The 19,287-nt window shown below is 35.3% G+C and overlaps 1 protein-coding gene across 4 annotated transcripts in view; it reads right to left on the bottom strand.

Moving 5' to 3' along the window:
• The window catches only part of SPATA6 (spermatogenesis associated 6), a 163,227-nt gene that overhangs the window by 57,066 nt on the left and 86,874 nt on the right, over positions 1–19,287 (bottom strand). For 3 of the 4 annotated variants that reach the window (XM_057548124.1, XM_057548120.1, XM_057548122.1), the window contains 2 exons: positions 4,228–4,412; positions 472–571 (listed from right to left, as the gene is read on the bottom strand). In XM_057548124.1, coding sequence (XP_057404107.1) covers positions 472–571; positions 4,228–4,412 — 285 coding nt within the window. The remainder of the gene's footprint in view (positions 1–471; positions 572–4,227; positions 4,413–19,287) is intronic. The other variant, XM_007164491.2, reaches the window with a different exon arrangement.

The raw sequence follows: 19,287 nt of genomic DNA on the forward strand, positions 1-19,287 counted from the left end.
CCTGATAAACCTGACCTCTTCTTTTCCTCTTTTAAGCTTTAATTAACATAAAAATCAGCTGGGAAACTTCTCGAAAATACATATGTCTCATCCCATCTCTCGTTCTACCATTTAATCAAATCTGTTTGCAGGAAATGGAATTGCTTTATTCTGGGCCACAAAACAAGGGTTCCCATATTTTGAAGGCTGTGAAAAAATGATCATAAAGTCACTACTTACTGACTCTTATGAGATAGTTATCACTAACATTTTTTATAGTTCACATGATCTGTGTCAAACATTTTGCATAATGACTCAGGTCAAGCAGGAAGTTAGATACATTGCCTTTAGCAAAACCACTGACTTCCATTAAATGGAGGTTGTATCTTTTCTATCCCTTCCCAGTGATTAAACTTTGCGAGCTTTAAGCATCTCGGGTGGTTTTCATGCCTAATTATAAAAAGCCTTCAAAAGAAAAATTTAGAAACTAACATATAAATGTCTCTGATGAGCTTGATGTGATTTCAAGACATTCTTTACCCGGTCATGGATCTCATCACAGTTTGAAGGTGAACACCAATCAGAATGGAATCTGTAGGCATAAAAAACAAAGGTGACTTGTAGCCAGAGGGAGAGAAAAGTAAATCTTTCCAAATGCCAGACACGAAAAGTTATTTTTTCTTATCTCTATGTGATAACATAAAAAGATTAAAATAACATATTTTCTTTCTTTGACCGGGGACGAGAGGCAGATATAAAATCAGGTACTAATTCTCAACTGTAGTATTAAGTCCTCACAATATGTTCAATTAACAGTCTTAATAATAAAGTTTGACATGTTTTGGGGAGAGCATATCTATATATCTGACCATTTTAACAATTTCCATACATAATTTTTTAGAGGTTTATCTTTAAATAAAGATATAAATTTTTATATTAGAGCAATAACTCCACCTATAGTGCCTTTAAAATTAGTTCTTATTTTCCAGTCTTGGAATTAAACATGTCAAAGAAGAAGGAAGCAACTATTCCTCTTTCTCATGCCCTTCCCAAACTCAAAACTGGCACTTGTATAATTAAGCTACTTTATTTGTTTTATACAAGTAATAATGAAAATTTCCACATCCATCTGATTATAATGCATCTATATGACATATTCTTGAAAATTCCTTTATAAAGGAATGAGTACTAAAATGTTAATAGGTTGCTTAAAACTTTCTAGCTCCCAGTTTGTTCTTACAAAGTTATAATTTTATGTGTTTACACAAAGTTTAAACTGTTAAGCAGGATAAATGATTTACATAATCTGTTTTAAAGAATGCAATCAATAATGGATGATCAACTATATATAAATTTTAATCTCCTGCATTTGTAATAGGAAGTGTTGCTGCATTTATGGAAATATATTGGCAGACCTTGCTATTTGCTACATATGTAACACATCTTGAAAATCAGAGACCCAAATATGCAGCTCCAAGATGATCTCTTCAATGATGCTATGAGAGGATCCACTAGTCTGTGCTGTGGTATAGGAAATGATTACCTAGCAATCTAACTCCATCTACAAAAAGCAAAACCTTTAGCATGATTAAAAAGAATATCAGCTCCTTTTAAATTAGATTTGCTATTATTTCTTAGTCTGATTTTAGCAATAACTCTACAAGCTAATAGAAATTATAAGTCATAATACTAATATTTATACTTTAAGGAGAAAACTGCTTCTGAAATGTAACACTTATAATCAAAATTGAAACCCTTGTATGGTGTGCTAACCCTATTGGAGATATTCTTTAAATAGGCTTAAAGCAAAAAGGACTTTCACTATAAATAAATTCATTTGCTTAGAGTCACTGATAAAGTTTTCAAAAGTCTGTTTATACATATACATGATTAAGGAGTCAGCTTTTTACAGCAAGCTTAGAGGAAAACTTATTTAATTTTAATGAATATTTACCCAGATAAACTAGAGTTGTATGTTCTGTCATATTCCCAATTTTGCCTGGGACATAAAATCTACATTTACATCAGTTTAAATTGTTTATTGATTCCAATGGATTGTATAACCATAGTATATTTCTCGGTGACCTAAAAGCCAGATCAGAGAATGTCTTATATTTAAAGATGTGGTACTGAGTGTGCTAAAAAGAACAAAATGTTTTTGTTCCTAGTAATGTCTTAAAGACATATTGTTTGACATATTTTACTTTCTTCTATGGACTAGATCTAGATCTTTTTTAGAAAATACACTCAAAGTAGAGGTGTTCTACGTTAGTGAAAGTAAAAAAGTTTATTTACCCTAGAAAGTACCCCAATAAAATTTTATTAACTTATTTAGATGTATTCAAACTAAATTGCCATTATATTCTTTTATTTTAAAAGTACCTCAAATTTCCTCAAGTCATAAGTAAAATACGTAATGTTTAATATTTGAATCACTGGTATCCTTCTGGCAAAGAACTTATTTATCTATATCTACCCTCCAACATCAACATAAATGTATAAATGCTGTTACCTACTCTAAACCATCCCCTGCATTGAAATATGAAAAAGGGACAGTTGACTTTAGCTATCTTCAATAAAGAATTTTTGAAAATAGCCTCAGTGAAGAATTTATCAACCTGGCTTCAAAAGCTGGGACAATTATATACAAGGATAAAATAACACAAGACTAAAATTGATATTTTACTATAGTAGTAGACAACTGGAGAGTTCTGCAAAATATGCAAAAAGGTAGAAAAATAAATCAATATTTATAAAAACATATCCAAGGAAATACAGGTAAAAAAATTCTTGAAAACCTATAGATATGGCAAAGAACCTAATCAAGAAAACCACAAGTGCTTAATTCTAAAAGTAGGGGAAAAGAGTGTAGCACCAACTGAATATCTGAACATCTGAGAAGACATGGAAATCAAAGAAAGTCCCTGATAACTTGAGACGCAAGTTACCAGACTTCAGTAGAAAAACCTCTCTTCAAGAGCTTCTCTTGAACTTTTAAAGCCTATAGATACACAGACATATATCTCCCTATGTAAATATACAGATGTATCTATCTATCTATCTATCTATCTATCTATCTATCTATCTATCTATGTATCTATCTATCTATTTATCTATCTATCTACCTGCCTACCTACCTACCTATCTATCTGAACTTGATCTCCATAGGCATAATTCTAATACACTTGAAGCAACATTCATCAAAATTCCCTATCTCAGGATGAGGGTCTCTAGCATACCTTCATATACCCATTTCGAATGCTTACAGGGCTAATGAGGAAACAGATAAATCTATCTGTTCAAGACAGAGATGTTTTAATACAGTTTCCAAACTGATATACTCTTGTTTGAATCATCAGTTTTGAGATGAACTTTTGATAGACTCTCTACAGCTAATTTAAACTTTCTTATTTATGCCTGATAGCCCTAAGTACGCTGTAGGAATTTGGTGTGCTACTTTAGCTTTTTGATACCATTTGTAAAGATAGGTTTTATTTCTATGTGTTGAAGGTATATCTCTTAGGTTTTCAAATTTCTATAAAATTTCTTAAATACCCAGGGTTGGGTTTTTGGTTTTGTTTTTTTAATTTATGACAACTCTTGTTTTCTATGTTACCGTGAGGGAGGCAAGGAATTTCCAATTTGGATTCAACAACAACAAAAACAGATGAAGAGGAATTATTTCTTTCACATTCAAATTATAACAAGTATCTAACTTTGTTTGCCAAAGCATTTTTAGAGGGAGAACTAGAATCTTTACATAAGGTTAAGATAGATAGATGATTAAGATTCTCTTGGCAAGTTGGGGGTAGGTAATTTGAGGAAAATAGGCGCCATGTACCAATAATATATAGTATCATCATTATCACTAAAAGGAAAATATAACCTATGCTATTTTTGTACATAAGCCATGACTATAATATTAAATCTCTATGAATCTACTAAAAACAAACTATCATATACTCTATTTTTCACTTTGGGAACTACAAAATTTAATTAGGGTTAAAGTGACCCTAATTAATAAACTCACTAATAGTTAATAAACTCACTTTGAGAGAACTGGGCTGGGGAGGAGTATCTAACATTGTATAATATGCAATATGTTGTAAACAAAAACAATTTAAAGTAAGTCTCTTAAAATCAGATTATCCCTTTACGAATAATCACATCACATACATAATTACTGCCTGCTCTTTTCTAATGATGATTATTCAAAAATTTAGTACAGAAATAGAGACCAAGCATTACCTTTCCCTGAGAGAAGCACGATTTAACACAGGGCTTGGAGAATGCTTCGGCATTGTAGAGGGTGCTGAATGAACGAGTAAGGTCCTGGATGAATGCTGGGGCTTGCTACATGACCTTGAACTCAAATAGTCATCACATCTTTCCAAAGAGTCATCGAAGTCTCTCCCATGAGGTGTTCTGATGACCTGTTTAAAATTTTTTTATATATATACATATATATAGATACACATACACACAGGATATATATAGTGACATTATACACACACACACACACACACATACCCTTTGTAAAAGTAAAAAAATCAAATATAATGCCACAGCTATATTTGAAGGTAAATTTCAGAATGTAGCAATCATTATTACCACTATATGACTAGACATTAACTACATCTGATTATTCATTCCACATGTCCAAAATCTACAGAACTTTATCAATTCCAATGGCTTTTGAGTAGGAATAGGGTAAAGGTAGGGATGTATATATAAAACAAAGGACAAATACACATGAACTAATGATAGTCTAGTTTATCTATGAGGCCAAACAAAACAGAATTCTAGTCCTCATACTCATTCATTGCTTCATAATAAATCAGGGTAGATAAATGAATAAATTTCTACCCTTGTAGAACTTACATTCTAGTAAAATTTACATTCTAGTAAGGAGAGAGAGATTTAAAAACACACACCTGGAGTCTGTCATACAGAGTAAAGTAAGTCAGAAAGAGAAAAACAAATACCGTATGCTAACACATATGTATGGAATCTAAAAAAAGTAAAATAAAATAAAAATGGTTCTGAAGAACCTAGGGGCAGGACAGGAATAAAGACGGAGAAGTAGAGAATGGACTTGAGGACGTGGGGAGGGGGAAGGGTAAGCTGGGACGAAGTGAGAGTGGCATGGACTTATACATACTACCAAATGTAAAATAGATAGCTAGTGGAAAGCAGCCGCATAGCACAGGGAGATCAGCTGGGTGCTTTGTGACCACATAGAGTGGTGGGATAGGGAGGGTGGGAGGGAGATGCAAGAGGGAGGAGATATGGGGATATATGTATATGTATAGCTGATTCACTTTGTTATACAGCAGAAACTAACACACCATTGTAAAGCAATTATACTCCAATAAAGGTGTTAAAACACACACACACACACACACACACACACACCTGCCCACCCAAAATAAATAGGTAAAATATACAGTATATCGAAAGATGGTAAATACCATGGGAAGAAAATAAAGTAGATAAGAAGTGCTGCTGGGTGGAGTGGCATGGGTATGTAGGGCAGGAGCTGTAATTTTAAATAGAGTAGTCAATGGGGACCTCACAGAGAAGACTGTCCTAGTAAAGATCTAGGGAGTAAAGGCCTGAAGACCCTAGTGAAGCCATAAGTCAGGGCGACATTTGTGAGAAGAACATTCCAGAAAGAGAGAAAAATAAACACAAAGATCCTGTGGATGGGGTAGGGTGCATGCCTGATAGTTAGAAATAGCAAGGAAGCCAACAGGGCTAGACAGAATAGTAGGAAATAAAGTAAAAAAGGTAAATTTTAAGGATTTAGCCTTCCATTCTAAACAGAGGAAAAATAAGCTCTTTTTTTTTTTTTTTTTTTTTTGTAAATAAGATCTCCTCGGCTACTGTATCGAGAAGAGTCTATAGTGGGCCCAAGGGCAGAGGCAAGGAAATCAGTTAAGAAACTATTACAACAAAGTATGGAAAGAATGCTGGCTTGATTCTGAGTGCTAGCAGTGGAGGCAAAAAGCGATCAGATTCAGAAGTCATCTGGAAGATACAGCCAACAGGATTTGCACAGACTGACTATCAATGATAACATCAAAGTTTTCTGGTGAAATCAACTGGAAGAGTTGAGTTTGTATGAATTAGCTATACCCTTCCAACTGGACAGGTGGAAGAGTAAGATATTAGGAGTCTGGTTTTGGACACGTTGAGCTTCACACATCTATTAATCATGCAAACTATTAGAGCAGAGGTTCAGGAGAAGAGGTCAGGATAAACGTACAAGCTGATAATTTCCAGAGTCTAAATGGCATTTAAAAGTATGGCACTAGGTGATATAACCAAGGAAGTGAGCATAAATAGGAAACACCTGAAAACTGAGCCCTGGGAAGACTCCATTGTTTAGAGGCTGGGAAGATGAGAAGGAAATAAACTGAGGAATGGCCAGGGAAGAAGTCGAAGAAAAAGGAGAATGTGTTATTCTGGAAGTCAATTAAATAATGTATTTCAAGGAAGAGGAGTAACTAGCTCAGTCAAGTACTGCTGAAAGGTCAAGGCAGAAAAGGCTAGGAATGAACTTCTGGATTTTAGCAGCAGGGGTGTCATAAATAATATTAGTAAGAGTAGCTTTGGTGGGGGCTTCCCTGGTGGCGCAGTATAACTGATATAACTGTATAACTGATGCACTTTGTTATAAAGCAGAAACTAACACACCATTGTAAAGCAATTATACTCCAATAAAGATGTTAAAAAAAAAATAAGACATTAGGTAAATACCAAGGAAATCTGAGTAAATTAAGGACTTTAGTTAATAATAATATATCTATATTGATCCATTAATTATAACAAATGTACCATACTAAATAAGATGATAATAATATGAGAAACTGGGTATGGAGTATATGAGAACTCTCTGTACTATCTTTGTGTTTTTTATGTAAATATAAAACTGCTCTAAAAAAAAAAAAAAAAAAAAGAACTGCCATTTAAAAACAAAATTAGAATTAAGCTATGCCAGGTAAAATTTTAAAATTTTAACTTGCCCTTTTTCTTACATTTATTTTCTTTATGCTTCCAATCCACCAATGTTCTTTTTGTTACATTTTTGTCTTATGGTTTTATCCCATAGTTCAGGTATTGTTTTATAATGCACATCCCTACTATATCATGTACATATCACAGAGAAAGTGGATTAGTTGTGTTGTAACACACAAAAACATCACCCTTGGGCAGACTTTTCATACCAGGCACATCTCATAGCCCCATCCTTTGTTGGTTGCCTTTGGGTTCCTATTCCTGACCCAATGGTGTCTGGATGATAGTGTTGATGTAACTCAAAACATGGTGACACATGGCTGCATTTTGACTAGAGGCCCCAGAGATATGGCAGTTATCTGGTAAACCTAACCATCCTAGATCCTGATTAGGGTAGACTTCAAACCCTCTTTTGTATCGACCCAGCTTTCTTATCTCTTCTCTGGCATATATTCCCTGCAAATACTATGCCAATGTATCCAAGACACTAAATGCTTCTAGAAAAAAAAATTAAATTAACCATATAGATTGGTTAGTTTTATTATGAATTTATTATTGTCAGTATGATATGGACACTCAAATTACTTTGACATTCTCTAATGCCAGCATCCTCATTGGAATTAATACATCCTTCCCATAATGTTCTTTAAATCCTCTGACACACTGTCACACAGATGTTTCTAACATGCTACCTCTGCTCTCCTGTGAATCTACTGAGTCCACACATGTATGCTCCCTTCTATCTAATCTCAGAAGTTTCTTCGATCCAAGAATAATACCTACCTCCATCTGTGCTTCATCCCCATTCTTTTTCACATCCTTTGAACTTCCCTCCATTAATTATTAGCATGCTATCTGTATTTCCAGCTTCTTCACTTCAACTGGCTCCCAACTTTTAATGCAATTCATGCCTGATCTCTCCCATTTTTATCTCCCTTCTTTTGTACATTAAAAAAAACTCATTGAAGGTGCAAACTAAACATATTGCTGCTATTTTTCTACCTTTCCTGTACTTATAATGTTTCATCAAAACCTACTCTTCCACAACTTATTTTATAAATCTTGTCCTTTCCTCCCAGTTCTCATACTACTTGGCCTCTGCAGCGTTTGTCACTGGTCAGTCCTCTTTTAGTCTTCTCTCCTGAATTTCTCCTCCTCTGTTTCCTTAGTCACCTCTTTTCATGGTCCAGTGGACATTCTTCATCCTTCATCTCATCACTGAAATCAGTGGCTGTTCTCCAATGTCACACTTTCTGCCCCTGTCTCATGTACCTTCTCTTTGGTTGATTTCCTTTGCTTCTATTATCAAGTGTATAGTAATCTCTGAAACACTTATCTCTGGACAAGACTTAGCTTTCCAAGACTTATCTCTGGAAATCCAGATCTGAATACCCATTTCTCTGTTAGGCAGCTCTATTTGGATTTTCCACATATAACCAAAACTCAGTAAATTTAAAATTTTTATCTCCACCATGCTCTTACCTCTGCTATTCCAGATTTCATCATTATCTTAGACCTAAGCTAAAAATCCATAATTCATATTTCCACAACACCAAGTATGGTCCACCTCTTTATTCACTCTAGAGCAAGCTATTTATGGGCAACATACATTTTAGAATTCTGCTGTCTTGAAATCTTAAATAAATTTAAGAAAATGTCAATTCTATCAATGAAAAAAAAAAGAAAACTGAGATGACTGATTGAAAATTTAGGGGACTTGTCAGATCAAATGAAAGAATTGAATAAATTAATAACTCTATAATATCATTTAAATGGAATTAGACATAGGAAAAAGTAGAATTGGCACTGGCTTTATCAAATTGACAACGTAACGTGCATAGTTTTGAACTTTCCCAAAATATAGTGAAAGAGTTAAAAATTCTCAGAGTAGAAAAATTATTGAAAGACAAAATAGAAGAAAAACTTTCCTGAACTAATGAGATACATCACGGGTGCTATTATGAACTAGCAACATCAATTAAAAGAACAAAAACACCACAAAAAAAAAAAAAAAAAGAGAGAGAGAGAATGAGAGAGAGGAACTGAGTTTATTTAATGAATATTTAACTTCCAGTCACCATGTTAAATGTTGGGATTACAACAGTGAACACAACGAAGTCCCTGCCTTTATGAGCTTATGTCCTAGCAGTTACTATCAAGGAAATATTTGACCTTTTAAGAAGGTCAATTTGACCTTTAATCTTTCTCAGACTCATTTCCCTTGTATGTAAAACAGGGTTAATAACAGCTACTTTATAGATCTTCAGTCATTTATTTAAAGTATCTTGCAGAATGCCTAGGTGTGTGAATTAGTTATACAACAAATATAAGTCCTTTATTATTAAGATACCACTCCAACACGGCTTCTTACTTCAACACTACCACAATTTTCACTGTTTTCCAGAATTACAGCAACATATGGTGAGCCAGCAGACAGCTGAATCAAGCTTTCATCCCAGAACCAAACAGCATGTAATTCAAATGACTCATTCACAGTCCCAAATAACTGACCAAGAAATATGTGATCCAGATTGAATAAAATAAAAAACTGAAAAGTGCTCTATTGTTAGCTGTTCACAGAGACAAAGTAAAAACACAGTGAATGTCAAAAACAAGATCAAAGAGGTCCATGACCAACAAATACAAGTATATATATTAAGAGACTGATAGAAAGTGCTATAATGCTATTTCTAGAATTATATCCAAATATGAGCCACTTGGCTTATAGTAGAGAGATTATTTTCTCTTCATTAATTTCAATGCCATTTGAGGCATGCTGGCTGGCAGACCATTTCATTTTTTGTTTACTAAAATTTCTCCACAAACTAGTCAGCAACGCTTTAAATAAAGCCTCTTCTAGGTGACTACAACTGACTTTTTTTCTCTTTATCAGAATATTCACTGAGAATCTCTTGAACAACATGTTAGCTAACACACAGATCTAGAGAGGTACAGGGATTTGAACTCACAAACCAGATGAGACAGGGTATTAACACAAAGAAAACTGACAGTGAGATATGCTAGGTGGCAAATACATCCTAACGACAATATCTGTAGAAGGACATTTATAGACTTCTAATGGTCTAAATGGTGGAGGTCTCATGGAGGAGGTGAATTGGAATCAAGACCGTAAGTAGAGAAAAGGGGGAAATAGGGCATTCCAAGTAGAGGAAAAGGCACAAGGAAAGATAAACAATGAGTACAGTCACTTGGCTAGTTCTGTAGGAAAGTAATCAGAGAGAATATCACAGAGGTGGAGAGGGGCCCACTGTAGAGAACCTTGAACGCTGCAACTCAATACTATCCGACATTTATTAAGCATCTTCTATGTATCAAGTACTGAACAAGGTAGGAGACAGTAGTCACAGGTAAATATAACAGGAGACTTGAAAGATATTACAATCCAGAATGAGAGACATGAAAAAACAAGTAATGATAAAACAATGAGGAAGGAAATTAGAACTAAATAGGTATACAATAAGTAATTGTGCAGTAGGGACACAGCTGGGATGTATTCCTTCCATGGAATTAGAATAAATATTTGTTTTGGAAAATTATTTATCTAAATGGGGAATGGAAGGTATAATAAGGGGGTAAATCTTTGATACAAATCCACTTCAAATCTTCAACCTTAAAACTCAGCTTAAGAAACGTTTTCGTAGCTCTTGTGAGTTTTCCATAGGTTGCTTATTCACTTCCAAAAACCAAATGGAATGTTATCTCTTTGGCTCATAACAGAAGAGTTACATTTCTTGATGACTCTTCAAGAACCCTGCCTTAGAGTGTTCAAAGAACAGGGTTCAAATCCCTGCTTGTTATGTGACCCTGAGCAAGTCACGTACTCTAAGTTTTCATTTCCTTCTCTATAAACTGGGGAAATCATCTTACAGGTTTGCTACAGAAAATAAAGGAGACAAAATTAGTACAAACACAAAGCAGAGGGCTCGAGTTATGAAAGACAACAGTATTTATTTCCTCTGTTTACAGCAACCTTCATATTTCAGCATAAACAGTTTTTTTTTGTTGTTTTACATTTACGGAAATAGTTCTTTAAATGCCATTTCTAAGATCTCAGAAATGTAATAATTCCAATATTGCAAATGTTGCAATGTATCAAGATAAAATCTAATATTTTTAAACCAATCTGAAATTGTTACAGGTAAAAAAAAAATTTCATACACCAAACTCGTAATTATATAAATGTAATGTAATTAAATGACATACTTTTCAAATATGTAATACATAATGGTTTGGTTATACCATACTTATGAAATAAGGTTCCTGAAAAGTTGTTTACACAATAAGTTCATAAGTTAAATAATATTTATGCCCATGAAAATTTTATATTTATAGGAACTTCAAGGTCAAATTAATGGAAGAGAGAACTACTAAGTATAAATAGGAACCAGGAAATTCACTTATCCAACAAATATTTGTTGAAAGCCCATTTAGTGCCTGGTACTACACACCATGCTTTAAAATTTCTCCTTTGTCATGGGACATAAAACTTAAGAAATAAATAAAAATAATTCTAATGGAATTTGCTGGGAAGTAGTTGAGAATGAAGACTATAGGAAAGAAGTGCAGTTGAGGTACTATTTTCAGGATAGTAAGAACAAAGCACAGTTCTGATTCAAAAGGGAGAGAAGCAGATATTGGCAACTGAGACCAGTTTCTCAATTTTGCTGAAAACATTCCTTCTGAATCCTACTGAAGGGAATGATCCATTCCTACCTTATCCAATTTAAAAATACATATGCTCAACTATCTGGTTTGGTTTAAAGAAAATCATTTCTTTACACTGAAGAAAAATTTAGAAGAAATTCCAAAATAATGCAATGAAAATAAGTAATTCCTAAGTATGTCCATCTTTAGGGGGTAGGGGGAAATTCCTCCCTTCTTAGAACACTCTTCAATGCACTTATATAAATAACTTGTTTAATCCTCACAACGACCCTATGTGGTATTTTTATTACCTACACTTTACAAGAGAGGAAACTGAAGCAAAGTCAAACAGCTATTAAGTGGTAGGGGTCCCAGGCCAGTGAACTATGAGAGATCCACGGCAGAAAAAAGTGGAAAATTCCCACAGCCCAGGCCTCACAGGATGCCTATGAGGGAAGTTCCACAGAAGATGCGCTAACAATCTGATTTACTAACAACCCAATGAAAAGAGCCAAGGAACAAACCGACAAACTATTCCCAAGGAAGAAATAAAATATCCCCCAATTAATTTTATGATGTGATCATAACATTGCTACCAAACCACTCAAGAAAAGTAGAAGAAAGGTAATTAGAGACCACTCTCACTAGTGAGCATATGTGAGAAAATATCTTAAATAAAATATTAACAAATTAAATTTAGTGATGTTCAAAAAAAGAATACAACATGATTACATGACACATTTGTACATTCAAAGAATACAAGAATGGGTTATCAATAGAAAATCTATTAATTCACTATAGAAAAATCATTATCAACTCAATAGATGCTGAAAAAATTATTCAATAACATCCAACATCCACTCATAATTAAAAAATATACATACTTTGCAAACAAGGAATTTCAAAGGGAACTTCCTTAACTTGCTAAAGCATATCTAACAAAAATCTACTGCAAATAACATTCATAGGTGTGAAAGCTTCGACATGATCTTATCAAAGACAGGATCAAGACAACACAGTATTAGTTCATGCTGCAGCATATCAGGCTGCATTGCAAGAGCAAATTAAGTTTGAAATTTAGTGGCTTAACATAATAAAGGTTCATTTTTCCCTGTGCTTTATGGTAATATAAGTTAGCAAGAGAATCACACTTCACAAAATTGCCCAAGGACCCGGGCTGATGAGACAGGCTGAACAACTTATAGCTGTACCATCTAGAACATGAGACCTCATTATCACTATAACAAGAGAGGGTTCATATCAATTCTTCTATGCTGCACCCTGGAAGGGATCCACAGAATTTACATGTAGAGTCCATTGGCTGGAACTAGTAGGCCCCATACACCTGCAAGAGGGCTTGAAAATATGGGAGAGGACATGAATAGCCAATAAGCAATAAATGTCTCTGCCACATCCTGATCACCACTTTTATTTAAGACTGTATTGAAAATCCTAGTAAGTCAAGACAAATAAATAATTTGAAAGGCAGAAATAAAATTCATTGTTTGTTGAGGATATGGTTTCCTCTATTAAAAAAATTCAAGAATATCTAAGACAAGAATGTTATACAAAAATGTATTGCAGACCCATACATCAGTAAAACACATAAAAATGTAATTTTACATAAAAGACCACTTACAATGGAAACCAAAACTATAAGGTTTCTCGGAATAAATCTACCAAAGTGTTAACACATTAGTGGAAAAGTGTATGTAACCTTAGTAAGACATGTAAGAACTGAGACCACCTACATTCACATGGCTTAGCTAACAGAACAAAAAACTGAGGCCCACCCACCTCAACATGACTTTATCATGAGTTCCGGGAAATTCTTGCCAGGAAAATAGTGCTATAAACCAGTAAATAGCTTCATTATTTGCTTCAGGACCTTCCCATAAATCATTTGCCTGAACAGCAGTCTGCTCAGTCATCAATCAGCTCCCTTCTCAAAACAACAGATTCTTAATCTGGGCAAACAGTCCCCTTCTCAGGACAAATCACTCAATAGGACAAATCCCTTCCCTATCAAATACCTGTTTATTTACCAAGACTTGCTTTAAGACTCTAACCTCTGTGTCCATTAATCCTAGACTTTTATATCACAAACTCTGCTAATTAGATTCCCTCATTAAAAGCCCTACCTTAAACTACTGAAGCCCAGACCCCAAAACTCTATAAATATCTACCGTTAACCTTTCAGAGATACTACAAAGACTGTAAAGGTGGTGCTCTCCCTTACTGCATCATCATAAGCTCTGCTTTGCTTGGTATCAACAGATCATTCAGTTATCATGGTGGTCCTTTGGTGAGTTGGCAGTTGACAACCCTGGAAGTCCAATAAGATCCAAACAGACCCTCCTGGCTGCCACATCTAAGACGTTCAACTTAAATAGAAATAGCTTTTTCCTCCGAGACACTTGGGCCTCCCTCCTGGGGATCTCTCTAACTACAATGGTGTTGTAAGTGAATCTTCCTGTTGAAGCTGGACTCTGCTCTCCTTTTGTTAAAGTTCCCAAATGCTGAGTTACTTTGTCTTGTAGGAATGCAGAGCCCTTGTCATTATCTGGTCAAATTTGAAAACTTGTAACCCAGGCGGAAATCTATCTTATTACTAACAATACTAATATGTCTCTCTCTCTTTGCCACTTTTTGCTCTGAGTCTGTAAGAGGAAGTTCATAGAGAAGTAACAGGCATTAGCTACTAAAGCTATCCTGGAGCCAGACCCAATGATTGACAGGTTCACATGTTCTCATTATACCATTTTAACATCCTTAGTAGAAACTTTGCCCTGGGCCACTTGTCAGAATATCATAAAAACTTTCCTCAGTTTCATCTTCTTTTTTTTTTTTTGCCATGGGAGAAAACGCTTCTTAGAGAAATCACTACCAAACCTTCCATCCTCCTAGAATTACAGATTTATCAGGTCTCCAATTTAAGAAACCAACCACTAAGTTGGGGCCCAAGACATAAGGTGTACAAGCAACATACTGACCGACACTGCCAGACTCTTATACCTGTGTTTCAGGTTAGGCCTATGCCCCCTCCAAGTTAGATTCAAACTTTCCATCATCTTACATATATTTATACTATAATTTAAAATTTTACACTTACTGTTCCAAATAGCATAATTTCACTAAGCATATTTTAGAATTACAGTGGCCACTTTGGACGGTTTTTTATATGAACAAAACTGTTCATGTGAAAGATGCATTAGAATAAAAAGGAGCAAAATCCTACACATCCAATGGTCTGCACTTCTTAACTGGCCTAACAAAAATTCCAAAATATTTTTGAGTCCACGAATTGCTTCCATAAAAGATTTGCTGGCCAAGGTAAATTTTTAAAAATGTGAAAATGTAAAACTATGTCTTGTTTAGATACCCTCACATCCCATTGAGAGAAATGGCTTTTATCCCACTATTTCTTATTTCCTGTCCTATCCTCCTCCATTACCTCAGATCTCTATCCTTCTTTCTGTCTGCTTTCATTCCCATCTGACCTGCCAGAAACAAAAGCTCAATGACTTCTTAAAATTAAATCCCTTTCAGAATACATCAAGTGCCATATGGTTGATTTTTAAGCTCTGGTCTGTTTCTGAGCTGAATAGTCAGACACTCTCCAGCATCTAAACAAGATAACCAGGAATTTGCAGCAGAATTTAGAGTTCTGTGAACTTTAAACTAGCCTTTGCACGCTTCCTATCCCAATAAATGGTGTCATCAAACACTGAGTTGTGAAAATTAGAAACATAAGAGTCATTCTTAACATTGCATGGCTAAGCCCCTTCCAATGCTCTCTGCTTTCAAAGTTTTCCTGCCTATTTTTACCTAGTTCCTGAAATTAAAAAAAAAAAAGCCTGGAGATATTTTTATTGAGATTTTGTTAATTTTTGAATTATCCTACATAGAAGAATATCTTTATGATATTGACACTCTTTCTCTAGGAGAACATAGTATATCTTTTCCATTTGTCAAGTCTACTTTTCTGTCAACATTAATCCTAAATATCTGTGTAATATCTCCACTGCAATCGACCTCCATTACTATCACCCCAATCCAATTCATCAGCATTTCTCACATTGACTATTCAATAGCCTACTAACTTGTATATTACTATCCATTCTTTTCCTAGTCCATACTACAATCAAGAGTAATATTTGCAAGGTACAAATCCAACTGTATCATCTTGTTGTTTAAAATAATTTCATTTGCTTTCCATTGTACCTAGGATAACTATCAAAATTCCTAACATGGCGAAAAGATGTGATCCCTATCTACTACTCCAGCCTCAATTTGTATCATGCACCTACCCATGTCTTTCACTCCTAGCAACACTGGTCTTTTAGTTGCCTAGCCACTGAACCTTTATAAATGCTACTTCCCCTTTTCCCTTGCACATGTCCTTCCCTCCTTTTCACACAGTAAATTCTTATTCACTTTCAGAGCTCAAGAGCAATCACCAGTCCTCAAGATCCTTTTTCCATTCTCCTTCACCAGATCAAATCCTCCTAATATATAACTAGTCCAAGCTAGCATGCATGTCCCCCATGATATTTATCACAGTTCCAAGTATATATTGATTTTTGTGATTTTATTATTACCTATCTCCCTCATCATCATGAAATATCCATGAATTCAGGCAGAGATAGTTTCTAGTTTTGCTAATTTTTTTATTTCTAGCATAATAGAGTTTCAGTCATATCATCTTTCCTAACGGTAAGAGAGAAGTTGGGAGTGGAGAGGGACAAGGCATTCTAGATGTGACAGAAGAAATGACTAGCTTTCCATCACAATTCATCTTTCCCTCCTCCAGAGCAGAATTACTGCTGAGAAGCAATCCTTGCATCTAGGTGTGGCCATCTGATTAGTTCTTGGCAAACGGAGTGTAGGTAAAAATGTTATGTGTCAATTCCAGGCCAAGGTTTTTAAGAAAGAGATATGCCTCTTCAGGTTCTCCTTCATTTTCCACCATGTGAAGAGGACAGCAAAGCTCTAGAGTAAGGCAAAGGCACAGAATGGGGTCACTGCACAGAAAAATAGTATGCAGATTAGAGGCACCCTAAATTAACTATTATGTGAATAAAAACTAAATTTCTATTATATTAACCTTCTGAAGTTTGTAGGTTTATTTCTATAGCAAATAGCATTACCCCAAACAATTCAGAAATCAGTATCTTACTGTACTGGTCTTAACATAGACCTAAATATGCATTGGCCTGTAAGTCAGGAGCAGGAAGCAAGGGAATGGATACTTGAGGATTGAAAATTTAAGATCCAATAATGCAGTAGCAAAATAAAACTGTGGCCTGCAACAGCTTGGAAGATAGACCACATAACTTTCAAGCTTATTACCTCTAGGAAAATAGCTGCAAAGGGCAAGAGATGTAGTGTGTGTTGACTTTTACTTATACTGAGCAAGGGATTTCAAGAATGACGAGCTCAGGAGAGATTGATTTGAGAGCAGAAATGAAATAGTATAGAAAAATTTTAGTAATCGAGGGCCTCTCAGGGCCAGGAAAAGTGAGTGTCAACTGCGTGTGGACACAAAATGTAGAAGGTTAAGACAGAAAAAGGCTTTGAGCTTTGAACAAAGGGCCATTAAAACTTTTTAAACAGAGAAACGAAATCCTAAGACAAAAATCAAATTGAGGAGGTTGCTTCCCATCTCAGCCTACTTCAAAGGGCCTCAAGGTAAGCCATTAAAAGGCATAAGAACTAAAGAAATAAATCAGACTTTAGAATTATATTTAGAGGGAAAAAAACAACTTTGTGTGTATTTACTGAAACATTAAACTGACTGGAAGCAAATAAATGAGAAGTTGATACTTGCCTAAGTCTATATTGCCTAAGAAATCAAGAACCTGGCCTTTAAGAGCCTAAGTCTATAAAATAGCTCTCAGGCCCCAAAACTTTTAACAGCAGGAAGTGGGCTAGAAAACTATGCAGTCCCAAGAGATCAAATCCTCCCAACCCATTTCAGAGAGGATAGGTCACTGCCATGTAGGATAATAAATGGACATGGAAAAACCAGCTGCAGGGTAGAGTCAGGGCCCATGGAGAGTAAGGTCTAAGAAAGGACATTCCTCTACTATCAGGGCAGCGGGGCACCTGCCTGTTAGGTTCACAAAGCTTGCCCAGCAGCATTTATCATTGCTGTAGACTAGTAACTGCTCTTCATTCTCTATTTCTCCCTTTTGCAAATAAGAGCACCATTTTTTTCCAGTTATCCTATCCCTGCTCTAACAAAAGACACCAGAAATGAGGTTCCGGTAGAGTGAGAAGGTGAGGGAGGGGAGAAGTAACTTGTCTTGGTTCACAGGTCACTGGATCACAGGGAGTCTATCTGGATCTGGCTTATCCAACACTCAAAGATCCTGAACTTCAAGCTAGATTCAAGTGGAACTTGAATGATGGAACTTCAAGTGATTTTCCTGGAAGAGGACAAGAGTATGTTCTGTGTGAGGGAAGAAAGGGATATTTGGTGGCCAGACGGGCAGATTATGACAGATATGGTCAGTGGTCTACTAAAATCTATGGCCCCTCTTCAGCGGGAAACAGCTGCCTAACTAGGATCCCTATTTGCTAGCCACCTTCCTCATCTTGCTTCTAGATGTGACTAGTTCTTGTCAATGGAATATAAGAAGTGACTTAATTCACTTCCAGGCTTTTTTTTTTTTTTTTTTTAACTAATTAATTTTTGGCTGCGTTGGGTCATTCATTTGAATGTCTAGCAATGAAAGGACAAAGAAACAGGGAACAATAAAGATATAGGGAGGCAGGTTGAGACGTGTGCTCTTTTTCTGGGAACTTTGTATTTATAGAACAGCTGATTATAATGCATCCAGGGTGAAGAGAGGTGACTTTGGCCAAAAGAACAGCTAATGACTAAGTAACTAGAAATCTTAAAGAGGGAGGCGGTAGATATAATAGGTATGAAGGAGTAGGAAAAATAGAAAATAAATATGTTAAATAGCCATTATCTCTCAATATATGCCCTCCACTCAAGCCAGACCAGTAGTTTCCCCCCTGCCGCCAGGACAGTGTACTTATTGTAAACTCCAAGGCTTTTTCATGTTGTTTTCCTTCTAAGACATTCTTCTCTCTCTTCCCTTGCCTCTGCAGAATATATTTCTCAACAGAACTCAGGCCAAGTCCCACTTTTCTAAAAAATTTTTGCAAGCACTCCTAGTTTCATAACTCTTCTCCTTGTAGAAATCCTATAGTGTTCCACTACCAGTTATTATATGCCTATAAGAAAATAGCCGTTTATTTTTTTCATAGAAAAGGCAGCGCTGTTCAATGTTGCATATGTATTGCTGTGAAAATCTACCTCTTCGATACAGAAATAATCCTGTGAGCTCACTTACCACCCACAGCCTTACAAAGGTAGTATGAATGATCAACTTCTACTCTAACTCTAAAAGTGAAGAATACAGAGGTGAGGGTGGGTGGGTATTAAAGATGAATAGAAGTGAAGCTCTTTTAAAGAATTCATTTAGAAAAGAGGATTCTAAATATATCACCTACCTTTAAATGGACCAGTCAATGTAGAATTGGATTATAGTTACCTTAGGATAAAGATTAGTGTCCTAAAAACTTTATACCTTTCTCTCCATTCTATAC

Source organism: Balaenoptera acutorostrata, chromosome 1 (assembly GCF_949987535.1).
Source record: "Balaenoptera acutorostrata chromosome 1, mBalAcu1.1, whole genome shotgun sequence".
Classification (NCBI taxonomy): Eukaryota; Metazoa; Chordata; class Mammalia; order Artiodactyla; family Balaenopteridae; genus Balaenoptera; species Balaenoptera acutorostrata.